Source organism: Elaeis guineensis, chromosome 3, assembly GCF_000442705.2.
Source record: "Elaeis guineensis isolate ETL-2024a chromosome 3, EG11, whole genome shotgun sequence".
Classification (NCBI taxonomy): Eukaryota; Viridiplantae; Streptophyta; class Magnoliopsida; order Arecales; family Arecaceae; genus Elaeis; species Elaeis guineensis.
This window is the reverse complement of record NC_025995.2, coordinates 81313892-81335357: the sequence shown is the minus strand read 5'-3', so window position 1 is coordinate 81335357 and position 21466 is coordinate 81313892. Positions and strand designations below refer to the sequence as shown.

At 36.8% G+C, this 21466-nt stretch overlaps 1 protein-coding gene across 15 annotated transcripts in view; it reads left to right on the top strand.

Moving 5' to 3' along the window:
* Positions 1–892: 892 nt before the first annotated feature.
* The window catches only part of LOC105032759 (inactive poly [ADP-ribose] polymerase RCD1), a 50736-nt gene continuing 30162 nt past the window's right edge, over positions 893–21466 (top strand). For 3 of the 15 annotated variants that reach the window (XR_012139687.1, XR_012139686.1, XR_012139684.1), the window contains exons 1-9: positions 893–1163; positions 2296–3412; positions 3636–3877; positions 3974–4053; positions 4297–4425; positions 4527–4622; positions 13007–13030; positions 13667–14516; positions 15793–15853. Coding sequence is in view for 9 of the 15 variants with exons in the window: in XM_073253861.1 (XP_073109962.1) it covers positions 2466–3412; positions 3636–3877; positions 3974–4053; positions 4297–4425; positions 4527–4622; positions 13007–13030; positions 13667–14491 (2343 nt within the window). In the remaining 6 variants the exon portion in view is untranslated. Of the gene's footprint in view, positions 1164–2295; positions 3413–3635; positions 3878–3973; positions 4054–4296; positions 4426–4526; positions 4623–13006; positions 13031–13666; positions 14517–14619; positions 14835–15364; positions 15577–15792; positions 15854–19932; positions 20267–21466 lie in introns of those variants that run through there. The other 12 variants (XR_012139688.1, XR_012139685.1, XM_073253859.1 and 9 more) reach the window with 10 other exon arrangements.

Below are 21466 nucleotides of genomic sequence, written 5' to 3'. Positions count from 1 at the left end.
GAATTTGAACCCAAATTAGATCAATTTTATCCAAATTTATTCTACACACATATATATATATATATATATATATATATATATATATGTAAAATATTATTTTAAAAATAAAAAATGATATCAATTCTTAACTTATTTCGTGACAGAGAAATTTTTTATGCACTGCGGGCGATGTAGAAAATCTGATGTGGAGCGCACCGTCTTGTCCGATTGATCTACATAGTCACCATTTTTCAAAACGTATTTAATATCTGCAGATTGACTTTTTCATTTAAAAATTTTATATGACAAAAATATTCCTATTTTTTGAAAAAAATTATGATATCTTGTGGTGTATTATAACCTAGGATATTATAATATGGTCAGAGTATCATAATATGGAAGGGATATTTTTGTCCAACCACTTTCCAACGCGTATTTAATACCTTCAGATCAATTTTTTTATTTAAAAATTTTGAATGATGAAGATGTTCCGGCTCTTTGAAAAAAATTATGGTACCCTATACATATCATGACATCCTGTATAATATTATGACATTCTGTGGACAAAAATTATTACTTTATAGAAGTAAGATGCTATAATATAAATATAAGATAATATAATTAAAAAAAATAAAATATTTTTATTATATAAAATTTTTAAATAAAAAATTTAATTTTTAAATATTAAATATATATTAAAAAAAATAATAATTATATAAAGCAATCGGATAAGGTGGCGCGTTACATGTCAAATTTTCTGCACCAGCGGCAGCGCACAAAGAATTTGTCCAGTGAAGTGATATGTCCAGGAACCGGCAAGTTGGGCAAGCCCATGGTAAAGCCCACTTTTTTCCGTCGGGGTGGTTACGCTAACCTACAAAATCACACTCCGTTGAATGCTGTCCGGGTGGAGGGGATTCACCGCTCCTCGCCTCCGGAACCGATCTCCTCATGCCACCCTTGTTCTCGTCACCCGATTTGGCATTAATTCCTTCCCCCTTCGCAGTGCGATTTTCTCGCTTCTTGCCTCCCTTTATACCCCGTCTCACCCACCCGTTCCTATCCGCCACAGGTGAAGTATGTCCGAGCAGTGAGAGAGAGCGAGGAGAGAGAGGAAGAGATTCGAGGCCCTCAGGAATCCTTCGGTGGTCGACCCAGTTTTCTCTTTCTTCTGATATCCCGATGTGAGCCGCCAAAATCCCTGCTTTTTTCTCCTTTTTTTTAGGCAATTTCTCGTTTTTTGGGTGTTTGGATCGATGGTTTTCTTTTTGTTGGAAAGGGTTGTTTTATTGGTGGATTTAAATTCGGTTTGCTAGTTTATGGATTCTAGATTTCTTCGTTTTATTGGAGTTTTTATTCAGTGGATTGTGATGGACATTCGATTAATTTCGCGTTTTTTGGTTTTAATGCATGCCTTGTGCTGTCAAATGGCTTTCTTTTTTTTTTTTTTCCGGCAAATCCTTGTTAAAGGATTTGGAACCTTTTGGAATCGCTATTGTTTTCTGCTTCTAAAAACCCAAGTAGAAAATGAACTAGATTGAGCAGCTTGTGTGACGAAACCCTTTTTTTCTGAAATTTCTTGCAAAATTTTTAGAGCTTTTCTGAAGCAAAGATCTATGGTTCTCAGAAAGATAGAAAATAAAAGTAAGGAATAGCAGAAGTTTTTTGTGCAAATGCTGTTTTCGACATCCATCTATGTTTGGGCACTTTGCTAATTTGTAGAGAAAGAAAACACAAAAAGCAAGAGCAATACCAAACAAGCCCTTAGTTGTTGCTTGGTTGCATGTTTTTGAATTATTCTTTGGCTGTTTTGTCTATTAAATTTGCTTCCTTTTGTGATTTGATGCTCATCCACTGTTCATGAAATGGCTCCCTTTCCGAGTGAACTTTGTTCTGCAATTCCAAGCCCAGTTTTAAGAAACCCATGTACTTCTTTTGGGGCTTCACCTTCTTGTTTATAGAGTATATTTTTATGTATCTGTGCTGATTCTTAATTTTGCCATATCCATGCATGCTTTTGGAGTTCCTTTTCCTCACCTTTCTTGTGCTATTTTTTTGTTCAGTTTAATTGAATATCAAGGAACTCTATTTTAATTCCACATTGTTTATGTTTCTTTGTTATTGAGTGTTTGTATGGTGATTACTATTCTACCAAATTATTGTTAAAGGATTTGTTATTGAGCCAATTGCAAAAAGACAAGAATGAATCAGAACTATGCTAATTTTAGAAATCTATTTTGAGGTTTTCTGGCTGAACTCAAATAAACCATTAAATTAATAGGAAAAGACAGTGTAACTATGTGTATTTTGTCTTAGGAAAGCAGTACTATTTGCTAGTGCTTGTGAGACTCCATGGGCTGGTTTGCTATTAACAGGATTACTGAATCTGCTGATTTCAAGGGGAAGATGGAGGGAGGTCTCTAAATTCCTGTGATATACTAGGGATTTTCCTTTTTTTTGTTGCTTTCTTGCCAAGCCATCTATCAATGGCGTTACCCATTGAACCCTGTGGTTCTGCTTTGAAGCGCAAGCAAGCAGAAAGTTCTGGATTAAGAGATGGTAAGACTCCCCGTGTCAGTGTAGAACATGGGCCCTCCTCCCGTTCTAGTGTCTGCAACTGCCACTGCTGCCGTGTGCAGCCCAACCTTGCTGAGACTTGCTTCAACTATCTCAACAGTGGCTTGCCACGCCGCATCATGTTCTACAACTGCGGCGACTGGTCAGACTTTCCAGAACCAGTGAAACAGTCTCTTATAGAAGGGTTCAAGGATGATAAGTCATCTGTTATGGTCATGGTTAATGGCCAGCATCTTCTTGTTGATTTTGTGTCAATGGTCCTGGTCAACTTGAGAACTAGGAAACAGTGTTCTGTGGCATGGATTGATGATTCTGACAAATGCTTCTTTCCTTCCCTTTTTTTTGATGATGTGGCTGAAGAGTTCTCTGAGTTGGGTTCAGGCATCATGAACAGCAGTTTCCAGAGACCAGTGCTGGTGAGGGCATTATGTCCTCCAGCTGAGGTGGTAAAGCGTGTTGTTATGGAAAATGCAGCTTCAGTTTCACAGCCTTTAACTGCAGAGTCATTACGCTCAAAGATTGAAAATGTGGAAAGGGACAGCGAAAGCTTTCTTTTTGTACAAAACCTCTTTCTCTTAGGAATGGGTCCTTTTGCTACGCCCCAAAACATATTGCAGATCCATCGCTATGCCCCAAAGGATCTTCCTTCACAGATTAGATGTGAGGCCTTTGAGAGACAGATACGGTCCACTAGAGCACAGCGAGGGGATGCAAATGTACGTTATGGATGGTTTGGTTCAAAGAAGATAGACATAGCTGGAATTCTGATTCATGGTTTTGGCATGGTGGGGAAGCCTACTGAGGGAGTTTTGGGCACTGGTGTTTATCTCACACCAGATAACCGTGCTTTTGCCAGGTGCCTTGTATAGTTTCTACTTTTTTTTTTTTAATACTTACAACACTTCCCTTCTCTGTTCAAACATTTCCAGTAGTTCCTGTTGCTTTGATTATACATTTTGTATATCCTAGTCTTCAGTTGTGCGAGCAGAGCAGATGTTACTTTCCATAGTTAAAAAGTATAGAAGAATATACAAGTTCAGGCCTGCACACTTATATTTAACCCTGTAAAAAACCTGCAGTGTTAATCTTTGTGATGTTGACGAAAAAGGTGTACAATGCATGCTGTTATGCCGAGCAATCTTGGGAAATATGGAACAAGTCCGGCCTGGGTCCAGACAGTGCTTTCCCAGTAGTGGGAATAGCGATTCGGGTGTAGATGATTGTTTGAGTCCAACATGTCATGTCGTGTGGTCTAGCCACTTGGGCAATTATATTCATCCAGAATATGTTGTTAGTTTCAAGCTGTCCTCACACATCCGAGGTAATTAGAACTAATAGGGTTGATGTACTCAGCAATGCTGTTGTGCCATATACAGATTGACAAATAATTTGGTTTCTTTAAATATTTTTTTCTCAGAGTACTTATTTGGACTGAAGGATGTACGGTTCCATGTAGGAGCAACAAAAGTTGTACAAGACTTTTCCTCTCTTCATCCTGTGAGTCAACCTTCCTTCTGTTTTGCATTGTGTAACTTTCAGAACCATTCTGGTTGTTCTGTGTTCATATGCTACCTGAGATGCTTGTTTAGTGATCACAGCTGGCAAATGGAAGTTTCCCTTACAGAGGCTGTGCTTTGCGGCTAAACTATGCTTGGTTTTTCTCTTTTCTGTTGAAAAAAAGACTTTGGATTTGTCGTATAGGTAATGTTATTCCTATTTTTACTTAAATCTTTTGTTCAGGTAAGATGTGAGCCAACAAGAGGGCCAACTTCACCATGGATGCCATTTACAGTGCTGTTTGCCGAAATACAAAATCATGTGTCTCCATTAGCAAAGGAGTTACTGCTTCGCCATTACGAAGAGTTGAAGGTATTGCTCGACATGATTTGGGTGTTATAACCGACCAAAATATTTACTCATTCATTTTCCTTCTTTAGTTGGATTAACATGTTTGTTGGGCTATCTCTTAGAATAAAGCAATAACTCGAGAAGAGTTAGTGAAGAAGATGAAAGCAATTGTTGGAGAACAGCTGCTGATGAGTACACTGACAAGACTTCAACGCAGTGTAAGTTGTTTTGTTCTTTTTGACAATCTTCATAATTTGTAATTTAAAATAAGCAGTGAGTGGAATACTTTGCTAATTGATGAAATCTGCATTTGGATTTTATTTGGGGTGTGCATGGTTTGGGTCAGGTTGGTTTAGAGATATTCTTGAAAACAAACTAATTTAAATCGGTTTCTTAAAATCAAAACCAAAATCAAACCAACCGTCTACAAAAACTGGTTCAAACCAACCCGAGAAATTTGGTTCGGTTCGGTTTATCGGGTTGAATAAGTTTGGGCCTGAACTTCTTTCAAATGGGCTAGGGCTAGTTAAAATACGAACGTCTTATGACTAGTTCAAAATGATGCTAGGTGGTGTAGTCAAGCGCATGTTAGGCTCGGCCTCGTACAAAGCAAAAATTGTCCATCCTATGGTCGACTTTAGCGCAAATGAACAATTGCCATGGGATGGAGCAAGATCCATGATCCTGCAGTTGTTACTTTTACAGCAGCCACCGAAATGATGTGACACCAACTTTGAACGCCAACCAGTCCCACCACAGCCACAATCCCCGCAAAATATCCCGTAAAGAAATAGAAAATTAGAACATTAATCTCTAATAAGGACCAAATAATGCTGTTATGTTGCTATAGCGTCATTGATCAGAATATTGGTGGTTACTTAGTTGCCTGTTAAGGTATCTACAAACCTGTGGTTCCATTACGTTGCTAGTTTTAATTTTCCTTTTTAAGTTAAGATTTCAATTCCATGTATTAAGGAATAAAATTAATAAAAATAAATAAAGGCTAATGAGGTGAAGAGTTTTCGCTCAGATCAGAGGGCTGGTGGAGTTGGAGGGAGTGAGATTGAGGGCCTCGTCTTCTCTGTTGACTTCCTTCATCTGATCATCTCCTTCATCCTCCACCTCTTCTTCTTCGCCGATCCCATCATCATCACACCCATATCTTCTCGTCATTGCTTGCCTTGTATGGAGTGGTGGCAGAAGTGGCTATGTTTTGGTCAGGGAGGGGCCAAGGGCAGAGATGATGGGGGGAAGGATGGTGAAGTGCTGTGGACTGTGGTTTCATGGGTCTATTTTTTTATGAGTATAAACTAGAGTTTCGAACTTTCAATCTATTTTTGGAAGAAGTGAAGAAGAGAGGAGAAGAGATCTCACCTGAGCCACTGAGTGAGGGACTGGGGGAGGATGGAGGCAAGGTAGAGTAGGTTGCTTTGCAAAGGGTGAACCCGAGTGGCAGAGTGGGAGGAGACATAGGAAAGCATGAAAAGAATGGGTTGCTAGGGCCGTTGAATTATCGAACCTGTTGGTGTACGTGTATATATGGGCTGATTTGATTTAAGTTGGTTTTTTTAAAACTCAAGTCGAAACCAAACCAATTTTTCTGGTTCGAAAATTTTTCAAACTGAAATCAGGTTGGATGTGAAAAAACATGATCCAATTGAATCGAAATAACCGGTTCGGGTTTGTTTTGCCATTTGGTCGATTTTCTTGCACACCACTAATTTTTATAACGTTAGAATTTTGTTTTTTTTATTTAAACAAATAGCATCTCATATATAGGCTTACACATTTGGTGGCATGATTAGAAATACCGAGATAAGCTTTCTGAGAATTGGAATTTTCTCTATTGAGGTGGAGTTACAATTTTCCTAGCCTTTGTTCTTGCCAAGGTCCATTGTACCGATCGCTATCGTACCATATTGGGTGTACCGTACTTGTATCAGTACCGAATTGGTATGCAGTCTTGTACTATACCGATGTTAGATACACCTCACTGTCTTGCACTGTACTGCGTACAAATACTGTAATAGGATGATACCTATGCAGGGTCTGGTACCGAAACAATGAACGTTTGTTCTCATGGTTCAGTTCTTTATTCCATGCTTATCTACCTCTAGTATTCTAAATGAACAAATCTTGGATTTTCTTTACTATTATAATGCCAAGGTTTGGGGGTTGCTCTCCACCCTATTTTGGACTTTGTTGTCTTTTTCCACATATTCCATCTTTCTGCCCATCTTTTCTCCACTTCTAGGCCTACATGAAATTATTTTCAAGTAGGAAACTTCTAAAATTGGCTGCTTGGCAAGATTTTTAAAGATAGAGATCTCGGTTATCTTGGCAGGTGGTGAGATTGAGATGAACCGAAATTTGGTTTATCTTGGCCAAGGAAAGTGGTCAATTTTCAAAGTAACCTAGGTCTTCCAAGATCCCAATCGATATTTTAGGGCCAAGATATCAAAATCTTGTCCAATATGGTCAATCCAAACACAACTATATAAAGCTACCAATTTAGAAATTTATTCATTGTAAAACTATATAAAAATGGTAACAAGGTGATTAAAAAAAAAGTATCGGCTAATATGTTCATATTGTATTGGCTGATATTTCTGGATTTCTTGGTTTATATGGCTGAGTTGTTTAGGTCTGAGATGTGTTCTATTATCACATTCAGAAGGTGCTGATACCAATACAAAAGAGATTGCAGCTGAATCTTGGCCAAGATGAGAACTTTGGTTCCTTGCTGATTTTAGTGGCCTTGAACTATAGGTCTGATCTGATTTTTTTAGGTAAATATAGAAACTTCATCTGGATATGGTTTGGCTTGAACTACGACTCCAAACTTCTCTAGTCTCTATCCTTAATTTACTGTTATAATTAAGTTTTGTTGTCCGACTACAACATAAAGTTTAGACTTTTGCAAGTCACATTTTTGCACATGCAAAACTCTAGAAACATCATAGTGGTAAAATCCCTTTAATATCAATATTATATTGTTAGTTTTCTAGACCAGCTTCACAGTAAATTTGAGTGACAGTTCCATGCTTCTGAACCTACCTTTTATATTTCTTATCTGCAAAGCTATTGATCAAGATTATCCATTTTCGTGGTTATTACTTGAAGTTGTTAGGCACATACTGGGAATCTTGAGTGAGTCTATATTTGTTGTGTCTACCCATTGATTGATCCATAAATGTTGTGGTTCCAGCACACTGACCACTGATACATTCTTATATTTTGGTGTTTGAAAAATTGCTCTCTTGACATGCAAATATCATTCATGACATCATGAACTTTTTTGATGACAGATTAGTTAACCGTTATTTGTCAGGTGATCAAACTTGGTTTCTGAGGTATCCCACTTTATGTGAAAGTCGGTTTGTTTAATTTTCTTAACTAAGCAAAATTTTTTTTTTAGTACAACAGTCAAATCGTGTCATTGACTGATGTGATTTGTGTACATTATTCAAGGAAGGAGTAGGTTGTCGGATTTGTTATCATTCAGTCCTTAGGAGTTTTTTTTTTGTTGTCATTGCAATTTTCAGTTTTTAGTTTGATGGCTGGATGAGATTAAATCATCTTATGGACAATGGGAAGCTGACTTATTTTTAATCCATAACTGAAGCTTTATAATAGCTTCACTCACTAAAAGAAGTTGGGTTGGTGGAGATGGTTCATAATTCTGGGCCTCACCTCTTAAGAAAGGAGAGAAAAGGCTTTTGGAAGTCTTAAGAATGGAGGAGGGGTTTGCTTGGAAGAATTAGCAGGTTCTGCGGTGGAAATTTTAGATGGAGAAATATGACTGCTAGAAAAATTTTGCAGTTTGTGATAGCAGAAATGCAATGTCAAACATCCTTTTCCCTTTCAGAAACTTTTACCTCAGAATGACCCTTCAATCATTGTGTACTTTATTTACTGCATTGTTTCTGCAGATCGGAGACTTTCTTTTAAATTTTTGGACTGTCTTCTTCAATGGAAAAATAGCGGACTGTCAGAGGAACACAACTTCTAATGTGCTCATACCATCAACTTTGTAGTGGACCTAGTGTCATGGGGAAGGACTCGACCTACAGTTTTATATTCCTTTTTCAGCTAGCATTTCACCTTTCTATCCAAAATATCTGAATTAGCATGTGACACCCTCTTATAGTCTTCCATACATTTTGCAACTTACAATTTCTTGTTATCATCTGTTGTAACTTTATTTGTAATTATATATGACATAAAGAATTTACATTAGGAAAAAAAGGAAAGTTCTTAAACCTATTACACCAATTTTTAATTTTTTAATCATGGTTCTTATATATTTTGGAATGACATGTCTTGCAATTTAATTAAAATTACTTTTTCTATTTTTGATTCTGGTCAAGTTTTTGAATATCTATCATGCATTTTAGGTTTTTAACTAAAACTCGAAAGCGGCATTTATGCTTTGGCTTTATTTGATAGCTGCACGCCCTAGAAGCTCCTAACTGGAAGCTTTTCTACTTTTATATTGATTGTTATGTTGCTTTTGTTTCTTTTTAAGCTCTATTTTCTTTTTTGTGCTTAATATGAGAACTTGATGGCTACTCATCTTAAAAGCTTTTATTTGAAACATTTTATTTTTTATTTCTATGTTTATCTATATGTTGATTTTGTTTCTAACATTGAGCTTTCACCACCTACTTATCGAAATCTTTGTTTTAGCTTATGATAGTTGAGGCGTAGAAACTACTTATTATCTAGTGCAAGGTTTGCCGAACCGGTATTAGGGCACATACTAGTCAGCGACCAGTTCTTGAAAGCTAATACTTAATTGAATCTCTAAAAGTATTATCATTTGCTATCTTTTTTGTGTTGTTCTCTTCATTCTTTTAGCAATAAGACATGATCAAACCAGTTTTACCTTTTGTTCTGTCATAGCCTTTTTGTTCTTTGATGACATAGGCTTCACATTTCTTTCATCTATTGCACCATTATTTCTTACATTTTTCTCCTTACCGACTTTTCCAAAGCTTTGAGTTCATGAACTTTAAATCTGTGTTGCTACTACTGCTGTCTCGGGATAATATCTCTCTGTCAATTAGCTCTTTGAATTCTTAACAAGCTTGTAAAAAATTGATTTCTTACCATGGTCCTCAAATTTGCTTCTTTAAAAGGTATTTTTTGAACATGTCATAATGAGTACTATAATATTTTTCTTCTTTAATCCTTCAATTTTTTTAAGATGCAAAGTCAGATTATTATGCCCTTCAAGTTTCCAACTCAAGTTTGTCGACTCTAAAAGATCCCTCCCTCCCTCCCCCACGGTCCCCCAAACCCCCCCTCTCTCCCTCCCTCCCTCTCTCTCCCTTTCTCCCCTCACCTCACCTACCCACCACCTCAATATGATGTATGAGATCTTGAAAAAGATTTCAATGCAGACTCTTATTTATGGCTTTAAAAAAATTGACAGTAATATATTTCCTTGAGACTTCCACTTTGTATTATGTACGATTTCTTTGTGTATTTGTCTTTTGTGTTCTACTTTTCCTTCTATCACCATTATTTTGATGCTCATTCAATATGTTTTTGACTTATGAAAGATGCAAGGATGTATCGGCATCAATAAATCCTGCCATTCTTGGACTTCTACTTTGATGATTACAAATCAAAGTAAAAAAAAATTGACACTTACCAAATATCCTATAGGCCGTTTTATACTATTGGCATCTTTGCAATGTTTTAATGATAATAACGTTGCAAAGATGGCATCTAGCATTGTGAACTTAAGAATTTAAAAAGGAGAAAGGTTTGCAATAAAAACCTGATCATGCATAGAATGTTGACCTTTCTTACCGCTAAGTTGAAAATGACCATTAGAAGTTTTTCATTATGCTATCTTAAGAGAAGATGGAATAAGAAATGAAGTCATTTGTAGGAAGGTGGAGGTAGCATGTTTACTGAGGACAAATTGAGAGGAGGATGGCTTAGATGGTTTGGACATGTATAATGAAGGCTGAGGGATGCACCGGTATGAAGGAGTGATTTGATACATGTAGAAGGAAGGAAGGATAAAATTTGACTGAAAATTACATGGGATAAAGTAGTAAGGAAGGATTTGAAATCGCTACATCTTATAGAAAATGTGTCCCTAAACAGAGCAGAATAGAGGAGAAGGATTCATGTAGCCAAACCCAACTATTTTGGGATTAAGGCTTAGTTGAGTTGAGAGTATCTTAACACTACCCTCCCTGTGACTGTCAGGAAAAAGGCAAATATAGGTTGATATTGGAGATAAATAACTCGTTCTAATTTTAGAAGGTTGTGAAGAAGAAACATATGATTATAATGATGAAGTGGTCCTCATTGGAAGTGCTGAAAAGTTTTTTTTTAGGTCTGTTTGCTGAGTAGTTAATCAGCATGTAGCAACCACACGTAGCTATAGGCCTATGAATATATTGATGCTAAAGAATTATTGCAATTCATTTCTACACAAAAGCACATTTTACCTGAAAATTATATCATTAAGGTCACTCTCTTAGATGATGGATACTTAAATTTTGCTTATGATGATGTTGCTTCTTGGCGTATGTATGTATTACACGCCCGCGGTATAAGTATAAGTATGTAGCATATTATGTATGTAATATGAATTCATAGAGATGTTTGATATGCAATAATTTTAACCATTTCTAAGGTTCTTTATGTTTGAATGATGGATGATGTGTTTTGTTCTTTTGAACAATTTCTCATCTGTATCTTCATAAACTGCACGAGCATGTCATATTGTGAATGCTATGAATTTTGTGATTATTCCATTTTCAAGTTTAGCCAGTGAGAAGATAAATGTGTAGGTACAAAAGGATGTGAATGTTAAAGATGGAGGTGAAGATATGTAAACTAATTATAGTAAGAAAACTCTGATTATAATTGTTGAAGCCATGGTAATGGTTTTAATTTAGAAGGCTACCATATCATACTTGTCTCCTTGACAGTGAAGTGATATTTTGCTTATGGAAAACATGCTCGGTTTTACAAATAAAAACTAGCATGGTAACCATAATGTTTTCATGCAGACGCGTGCACTTGTACAACTTTGTAAATGTTCCACCCAAGTTTTGGGTACAGGGGCATGCCATGTCATACCAGTACATTGTACCATACCGACACTACCATACTGTACGGGACCACGTACGGACACTAATAGGATGGTACAAGTACAGATTTGGCATCGAGATAGCGAACCTTGGTTCCACGCATCTTTACTTACCTAGTTTTGCTGGATGATATACCACCTATGGTTGAACATCCAGTCACACAATTGTCAACCTCCCTCGGACTTGGTCACGGCTAAGTGAATACCTGCAATCCTCATAGCACCTAAAATAAAATATCAAAACTAAAATTGCCTTTCATCTTGGTGACTGGTTAGATATGCCAATATTACCAGTGTTTCTCCTAATTTGCTTCTACTGGTTGAATTGCTGCATTCAGATGTTGCTCACATTTCACATGCAAAATATTGAATGCATGCTCTTTTTTGTGTGTGGGGAGGTGGGGCTTTTTATGAGCATATCATGCTGTCTCAGAAGATAATGCAATTAAATAATTGCATGATGGATCATCTGTTATACATGTATACTATCGGAAGCATTTCATATCAGTATAGCTGGACCATGATTAGGCCAATATGCTTCTGAACCCTGATCAGGTTGTCCTGTTTTGGAGTTTGAATTCTTTTGCTCTTGTACCCAATAAGATTCAAACCACCATACCGGAAAGATTCGGGTGTTGTCTATTGAGGAAAACTTTATGAAAGGGGGAATACTACAAAAGAAAATAATGAGTGGGAAATTACAAAAGGATATGCAAAGATAGCAGAAACTAGTCTTATTTCATCTTTGGTTTCATCACATGTTCAAAGAGTTGAAATGGAAGTATTGATGATACTGTCATTAGTTTGATCCTTCCTAGTCAATGAATCTGTATATCAACCTGTGCTGCATTGGGTGTTCTGCACTTGGCCAAACCATCAAAGACGTTTACTCCTTGGTTAGTTCATCGTTGTTATTGCTCTTAATTTCCTTTTTGCCTAGTTGTATTGTATTCCTAGTTTTGTTACATTTCTTTTCTGACATTCTTTAATCGTCTCCTGATATTCTGACATACAAAGACTATGGCAACCTGAAAACTGTGTCATTAAATTCGGTGGTTTTCTGAATAGCTGAAATTTGGCATCAAGTATTACTTCAGTTGATGGGATGGTATGGAGTTCCTTTTTAGACCCAAAGAGATCAGATACATATTCAGCATGCCAAGCTAGGGCACAATGTATCCCCTAAATGTTTAATGCTTGATCTACCTTTTGTAGATATTAGCTGAGAACAGTAATAAGAACAGAGATACCAAATTCTTGGAAAATATGTGGATTGATTAATGGTTCTAATTTATTGTGACATGTCAACCATATAATCTTTGGGAGGCTTCATTAGTACAAGTTAAATATTCACATGTTTAGATCTGATCAATATTTAATTTCATCCTATGCCGGAGACTCTGCTATTGCACTCAGTTGTTTATGATGCTGCCAATGCTATAACTGGAATTTGCCCTACAGAAATTGTATTTTGCATTTCAGGGACACTTGGCCTTGAGAAGTAGGGTATGCGAAGCTAATCTCACAAGGCCTCCTATCTGTATGTTATGTTAGATTTGAATGAATATGAAAGAGCACATTTCTTTTGCTATCTTGAATTTTCAGGATTTTTAATTCTTCTGGGAAATGAAGATGTGCTTTTACTATTATTGGTTCGCCTTAAGTTTTGTTCTAAACCTTTGCTGCTTTGGATGATCCATAATGTGCAATTTTTTCCTCTTATCTTTATGTAGCAAGGAGTATGTTCTGTAATATTTCATGTTCACTTATTTCTTTCTGTAATATATTATAACTACTTGTGAATTTAAAAATCAGATGCAGATCGTATTTTGTTGTGTAAATTCGGTTTTCTTTTGTCTACCAAAGATGCATGAACTCAAGTTACTCTTCCCAAGAAAAATATGTCAAACTGCATAGAGTCACTACCTTGTTTTTTCTATGTCATATTCTTTTGCAGTGAGTGCACATTTTCTGAAATTTTTATATAAAGTTGACTTGAAACTAAGGAAGAATTAGTGAAGTGTCTATGTTGAAGCTTACATTGATGTGTATATTACCATGTTCAGGTAATGATCGCATCTCTCAAATCTTCATTATGTATCTTTGGTTTTAAGTTCTTTCTTCTCTTTGCTCATATTGCAGCCATCCTCATGGTATAATAACTCTACTGCAAAAGAGAAGCCTATTGATCCTGATGAACCAACATCAGAGGCTAATGGCTCTGCTACCATGACAATGGAGCCAAATGAATCCTGTGCACTTAACATGGTAGCTATTGATGGTGCTGCATCAAACATGGAACCAATTGACCGTGTCAACCTATACATGGAGCCTCATTACTCCACTGCACCAGACATGGCGCCTACTGACTTTGCTGCAGTGAGCATGGAAGCTAATCATTTTGCTGCAAACATGGCACCTAACAGCTTTGCTGAACCGAACATGGAAAGTACCAACTTTTCTGCACCTAAAATGGAGCCTGGTGATTCTACTGCATCAGGCACGGCACCTCCTGTCTCTGCTCCACTGCAGATAGTGGGTAATGACTCTGATTCACCTAATAAGATGGAGACTGACTCTGCTGCAGAAAAGATGGTGGCCACTGACTCTGCTGCTCCAAAGATGGTGGCTACTGACTTTGCTGCATCGAAGATGATACTTACAGGCTCTGCTGCACTGAAGATGGTGCCTAATGACTTCGCTTTACTGAAAATGGTGCCTAATGAATCTGCTTCACCAGAGATAGGGCCAAATAACAGTGATGCACCAAGGATTGCACTTCCTGAATCTGCTGCAATGCCAAATGATGCTGCTATGCCATGTATGACACCTAATAATTCTGCTGCAACAATAATGGAGCCTGCTGAAGTTGTTACAGCATGTTTGGAACCTGAAGACTCTGCTCTACCAAGGATGGGACCTAATGATACTAAAACTCGATCCATTGTACAAACAAGCGAAAGCTAGTGGACAGACTCCAGCTCTAAGCCAGGTAATTTGTTTAAACTTGCAATTTACACATACAACTTTAGAGTCAGTATGACTTACAAAGGTCATTTCCTTATCTTACCTTGTGAATATGACTTTTTGCCTAGTTTGGTGCTCTGTTAGGTGTTTTGAGCCCCGGTGGATGCAACAGGGATCGATCATTTAGTGCTTTTCTTTTCCTCTTTGATATATGGGCATTAAAGCCTCAGCGCATGTATATGTGCATTGATGCACATAATGAAATAGACTTGTTGACTCTGAACCAACACCTTCAATCTTTTAAATTATGTTTGGTAAAAATTGAAGCATGGTTTCATCTTAATTTGTCTCTGAATTTGATGTGGCTTTTATTTCCTGGTTATCCAATTGGAAGCATGTGTTTTTTGTGCATTGAAGCACAGTTTGATATTTATTATTTATCATTTATTGTTGTTATTGGCTTATTGCTGTTGTGGTGGAATTAATGGATGAGAGATTTTTTTCTGGTGGAGATTTCTATAAACATTGGCTTGTTTGTCTCCATATAGTTAGTCGGAAGTCTATTATGGAGAATATTTGCTCAATATCGATAAAAAAATTCTAAATCCTGCACAGATATGACTGTTAGCGTGATTCAGCACTCCAACATAATATTGATCAGACATGTTTCCTATTGTCAATGGATATTGTGAAAAACAGTGATCATCAACTTAAAAATTGCTGAATGTGGTTATCCATACATTGAAGGAAGAAATATGTGAACCTGGTCTTCTTGAACCCATATCTTATAGGCCATTTTATAGATCATTTCATGCAACTTCCAACATGATATAGAACTCCATGGCACTTCAATTTTTGGCTTAATGCCTACAGGTTCCCTGCATTACATGGACACTTTAATGCTTGGAAGTGAGAACACTTTGGATACTTGGACATGGCACAACCTGATGTGACACATGACACAAGACTTCGTGGCACTCAGAAAAGGGTTGTCTTGCTTATGTCAGTTAAAATTGTTTGATACTTGGGATGTCTATTTGGAGTACCGTGCTGAAAAGCACCATATTGCAATTAATGCCACATCTATTTTCAAATCTTAAATGGTTCTAAAGTGTTCAGACCCCATAAGTGATGTCACATGTAATTCCTTTTTTTTATAATGTAATTATGATATGAATGTAAGTTTTCTATAACAAAAATTGCTATTGGATGGTCAACTTACTCTAGTTTTTTAAGTATTATATATTTTTTATTTGTATATTTTATTGTATTAATGGTTCCATGTGTTGAGATTTTTGAAGGTTAAACCATCAGATGCTGGGGGACCCCTGGACACTTGGGGCACTTGTCCCACGCATCTAGGTAAAACTATTTATTTGTTTATGAGATGATCAAAGCATTGTGCTTGCTGTCTCGTTCCTATGGATTCTGCTTTATAAGAACCTATTGGTTCCTTTCCTGATTGTACATGAACAAGAAGCAGGACACACTTCTTCTCTCTCCTGTCTTCTGATGGATTCTTGTAATTGGTTTCTGATCTTAAGCATTGTGGATTGCTTCTAATGTAGAGTTTGATGAGTGTCTATGTTTATTACAAAACCTTAAGGTCCTATGTGAACAAGCCTGTAGAGGTTTTTGTTATGAGGTGATGGCCATTGTCAGGCATGTTAGCTGATGTAGTGCCTTTAGGGGCTTGTTTTTCTTGAATGAGAACTCCTATTAAACCATTCAAGTCAACATAAAGCCCTTAGATGCAGTTCATCGACAATGACTATTGTTAGACAAACAAAACTCAACATGATGGATGACCTGTTGGGCCTGCTTGATAAAGTATCAGTTTTATTCCCTTCAGCTTGATGAGAAAGCCTTGTTTATGCTTTCCAGGAAACTGGGGCCACTTTTTGGGCTATTGTATTGCACATTAAATCCTTTGCATGAATTATGCTTGAACTATATACTCAGATATGATGCCTATTGGAGCATGCAGCAAGAATTCTGTGCAAATATATTAAATCAAAATGGCCTTACAAAGATATCGTAAGAGTTACTTAATATTGGTATATTCTTTAGAGCCAGTTTTTTTCATTTAATCAAATAGCTTAGTGCTGGGGCTTGTTCGCAACATTGGGTCAATAACTGGCTAGTTACTTCAGAAAGACATGCTTAATGGACCCTCCCCTTACATTGAGCTTGACCAAGATAAGAAGCAAAGATGCTTACTAAAGCCTGCTTAATAATTTTTTTGGCCAAAGTGGATGATTAGTTTATAAGAAATTAGCCTTTGTGGCCTAGTTGGCTAGCTGCAAATTATCGAGTTTATGTTATTTTTTGAAAGTCCGACTAAGTTGTTAGGCCTTGGATTGTTTTCACGACCTTGGCCCAGTTGTATGTTTATTGTAGCACCCTTTCTTGGACCTTAGTAGAAACTAAATTTAGGCTTTGGTACTGGAAAATCATGGCACTATTTGATGAACACTTGCTTAGGAATATTCAAAGGTTTTAGACATGAATCCATATATAGCCTTTGGTACAACAAATCTCACCCTCCTGCCTGTAACTGAGTCAGATCATTCTAGATTTGTGGATTTTGAATCTGTAAAAAATTTGGGCATGAACACTTGTCCTTTACATACTTCATAAAGTATGGATTTGTTATGGATTTGGTCCTTGTACCTATGCCATATCTGGACTCTATAGACCAGATCATTAAAATTTTCCTCTATGATCTCTAAAATTTAGCTTTAGATTTTGGAACATGTTATGGTAGAATTCACAAACAACCTAATGCGATCCCTCTGCTGGTCCATATTAGGCGGCAATGAGTCAAGTCCGGTCACGTCTAGTAAAGACAGCAATATACAAAACCTTGACTCATACCTGACTTGACCAGATATTTGGTCAAGACTTCTTGACCCAAATACCCACCCACCAGTTAGTTCAGGTCACCCATTTGACTGTGACCTAGTTTATTTGGTAAAGCTCAAACCCTAATAAACATATGCTAATCTATCAAATCTAAATCACAATTCTTTCCAGCTAATTTCCAAAATGGATTGAGCAACTGATGTGAAGAAAAAGACCAATCACTTAAAAAATTCTTATCCAAGATCATGACTCAACCGAACCTAAACTATTTGGACCCAAAATAGAATACTACCCTCATGACCTGAGTTGGGTGAACTTTGACTGATACCCAACCCGTTTAAAGTTCAGGTCAGAAAATCTGAGCCATACCCAATGATAACTTTAAAAAAAAAAAACAAAGACTCTTTGACCCAAATAGGCTCAGGTCGTGTTGAGTTTTTTGGGTCGGGTTGATTTTTGCCACCCCTAGTCCATGCCATTGTTTCAGTCGCTGCTCTACCAAGTTAGTATTGGCACCTAACACAGGTGAACGTGGCATGTATTAGTCTATTTTTTGTGTACTTGATTTAAATAGAGCCTATTTTTGTTTGTTGATAGGCTTCTGCACTGAATGACATATGTGCCAGCATGTTGATTGGCTTCTGCACTGAATGATGTGTGCGCGAACATGTGCTATGTAACCAATACGTAAATCGGTGGTACATGCCCGATTTGAATTACTTACAGTTTTGGAACCTTTTCCTGTAACAACCATGAAGTTTGGAAACCACCAAATTTTGCTCCTCATACGTATACTGTTTGGATCTGTAAGGATTCTGGTTATTGTACCAACTAAATTGGGGCTTAGATATCACTAAACTCTGTTACTTATTTGATTCACCCACAATCTGGATGACTTGAGGCGCCTTCCTGGGTCCAATGCCACTGCCTGTGTTGGGTTAACTTTATTAAAATCTCTCTGTAATTTTGTTTATCCTTTATTTGAATGGCATAAGGGCCTTGATTCTCAGGCTACCAAATTTGAGCTTATCTTTCACCAAATGATATTGCTTATGTTTTATACCAAATCCAAATTTGAGCTTATCTTTCACCAAATGATACTGCTTATGTTTTATACCAAATCTGGATGATCAAAAGTTCCTTATTTTGAGTCCAAACCTGATAAAACATCACTTAAGATTACTGGATTTGAATTTCTACCATATTTGTGCTTTGGTATCTCCCGATATTTCCCCTTCTCTCAAAATTTGAATGACTTGTCAGAACCTAGCCTAGGAATAAATGAAATCACTTCTATCATAACTGGTCATTTGACTAAATAAATGATACTCTAAATATCTGATCTAAGCTACGTCCTAGCAAAATTGTAACTGTTAAAAACATCTTCAAATTATCTGCATGATAGAGGGTCTCTTGCATTGATTCAGTGAGGTCTGGAAGGGTCTGACACTAGCAAGTAATGTGATGATTTGGTTAGAATCAGTTGATCTCCACTAAACAGTTGCTTAAAGGTTTGTCTATTATTATGATAGAAAAATCAATTATCCCAACTGAGCTTATGAATTTAAAGACACTGGAAGCATTAAACTTGTGTAGGTTTATGGGCAGCCATTCCCTTTGATCTGTAGTAGTACCCTACTCTGAATTCTGAAGAACTACTTGGACTTAAGCCTTTTTAGTTACTTGTTCTCTTGGAACTGCACAGTCCTTTAATGTGTCTCGTAAGATATATGTACCTTCCTGCTGTAAAGGTGTTCATCCCAAAATGGATTTTAACTCGAGCAATTTGGAGTCTAATCCTCATTTGATCTTGAATTAGATGCATATGCAACAAATTGTAGCATTTGTAGCTAATCTTTGAAGATAGATTTGGGTGAGTAAGTTGATTTAGGCTGCATATCTAGATCATTTCAAATGTCAGTAGTGGGGGAATCTTGTTTAACAATAATTTTATTTTCTTGGATGGAGTTGCAAACTGCATTGACCTTCTTCCAAGTCTGATGCATAAATAATTTAATATAAAAATCTTCACTTTTTTCTTGAAATATATATGTGAATGATTTTTTCCACTTCCTATGACATTATTATAAAAGGTTGATACCTTTAGTTAGGTATTCCATCATAGATTGTTATTAGTTGGTTTCAGTTTGTCATCCATTAGAGTTTCACCAAAAATATTCCTCAAGGATAACTTCTATTCATTGTTCATCCTCAAAATTGGTTCCCTCACTTGGCATTGTATGTAAGAATCCTCATCAGCTATTGGTTCATTAAAGACTTAGAATTTCTTGTAATTATTTGTACACTTGATTGTCTTTAAATTAGAAATAACTAATTCTGTTACAGCATGTTGAGGCAATTCTTGAAGCATTGGTGTTGGTTACAATTCATGAACTGGCAGAACTGCTCACTGGTGTTTGCCAGTATGTTCATCCATAAGATCTAGGACATCAAAGTTGCATCCATCTTATAGCGCCTTCACATAATCTTTTGCTTCTTTACTAAAATTTTGCGTGTTTAAGACAATCTTCACTCATATCTACACAATATCAATAAGGAGGTTCCTGTTTGTGCAGGACATTGAAGTTGCATCTATCTTACAGTGCCTTCATATAATCTATTGCTCTTTTGCCACTCAAGGTTTGCCGTCTCGGTACAGGACTCCGTATTGGTACCATTCTATTACAATATCGATGCGTGGTTTGGTACAGAACGAGATAGCGGACTGAGTGTTGGTATGGTAGGAGACACTGTACCGATTCGGTATTAGTATGGCACTGTATGCCCCATACTGGGCGGTATAGAAAACTATGTTGCTACTCGTTAAATTTTGCTTGATTAAGATAACTTGTTCAATCATCACTCATATCTACACAACATCAATATGGCTCACAGGTTCCTGTTTTTTTAGTTGGTTTTTATGTACTGCATTGATGAAATAACTGGTAATGTCAGATTATGATATTACATGGTGCTTTGACTTTCATCCAAATAAGAAAGATATGCCAGCAAAGGGAAGCCATGAATCTCTAAAAGTCTCAGCAAAATTCAGCATATTTCTAGCTCAAGTCAGAAACTTGTGGCACCACCAAGGAACAATATGGACTGCTGTTTGTGCAACCCAACTTTACATATGACTTCCAAGTTAATGAAACAACCATAAATCAGCAAAATGGAGTCTGATGTACAACAAAAGAACAAAAAGCTAATAATGAGCAATAGATCCAGAAACCTATCAGAATTTGGACTGCTGTCTGCAAAAGAATTCTAATACTCTAAACTTTAGAATACAAATTGTTACATAGATACTGAGTTGGGTCTTTCTCTTATGTACATATCCCTATAGAGAATTATCGTGCTTAAATTTTTCGTTGAATATTTTGAATGGAAATAGGTTTTATGATATAGTGCAACCAGACTTCTGTTGCCACAAGACAGCTGAAATATATCAGAAAGAAAATCTTAACCTGGACTTACTGAAATTTTTGGTGTTCTGGATATAAACACTATGCATTGAGACCTAACCACATCTAATGAGATCACACCTGCCCCGGTTGATTCAGCCGAGGGTGCAAAGGACTGCTGCTTGTTGACGAACTTTAGCTGGTATCAATTTTAGATTTTTTTTTGACCTAATTGTAGCACCAATTACTGCCAACAGATTGCTGTAGTTGCCTTGAGGTTGTTGCATAATGGTGTCAAAGTAGTAGTATATGAAGCAATGTGAATTAAAGAGGCAATTGGATCTGTTTAACGTCTGAGATTTTATCCCCTTTTGTCTGCTTTGAACATCTTTAGCTCAATTACACTGAAAGAGGAAGGGGAGGAGCTTAAACAGGAGAGAGATGAGAGAAAAGGGAGCTGGTAGAGAGTAGGATAAGCATGTGAGGGGATGAAAAGGCCATCATGATCCTAGTTTTCTTTCTTATTCAAGTAATACTCAATATTCTTCATAAACAGCTACTCTTTCCTCCTTTAAATAGGTTCATGCAGCCGCTTGATAAATCCAATGATGACTTTTTGTATAAGAAATATGCTAAACAGCACGAGTTAAATGCCTTTTGCTGGTGGCATGCCAGCATAGGACTAGCTCGGTTTGTGATTTATGCC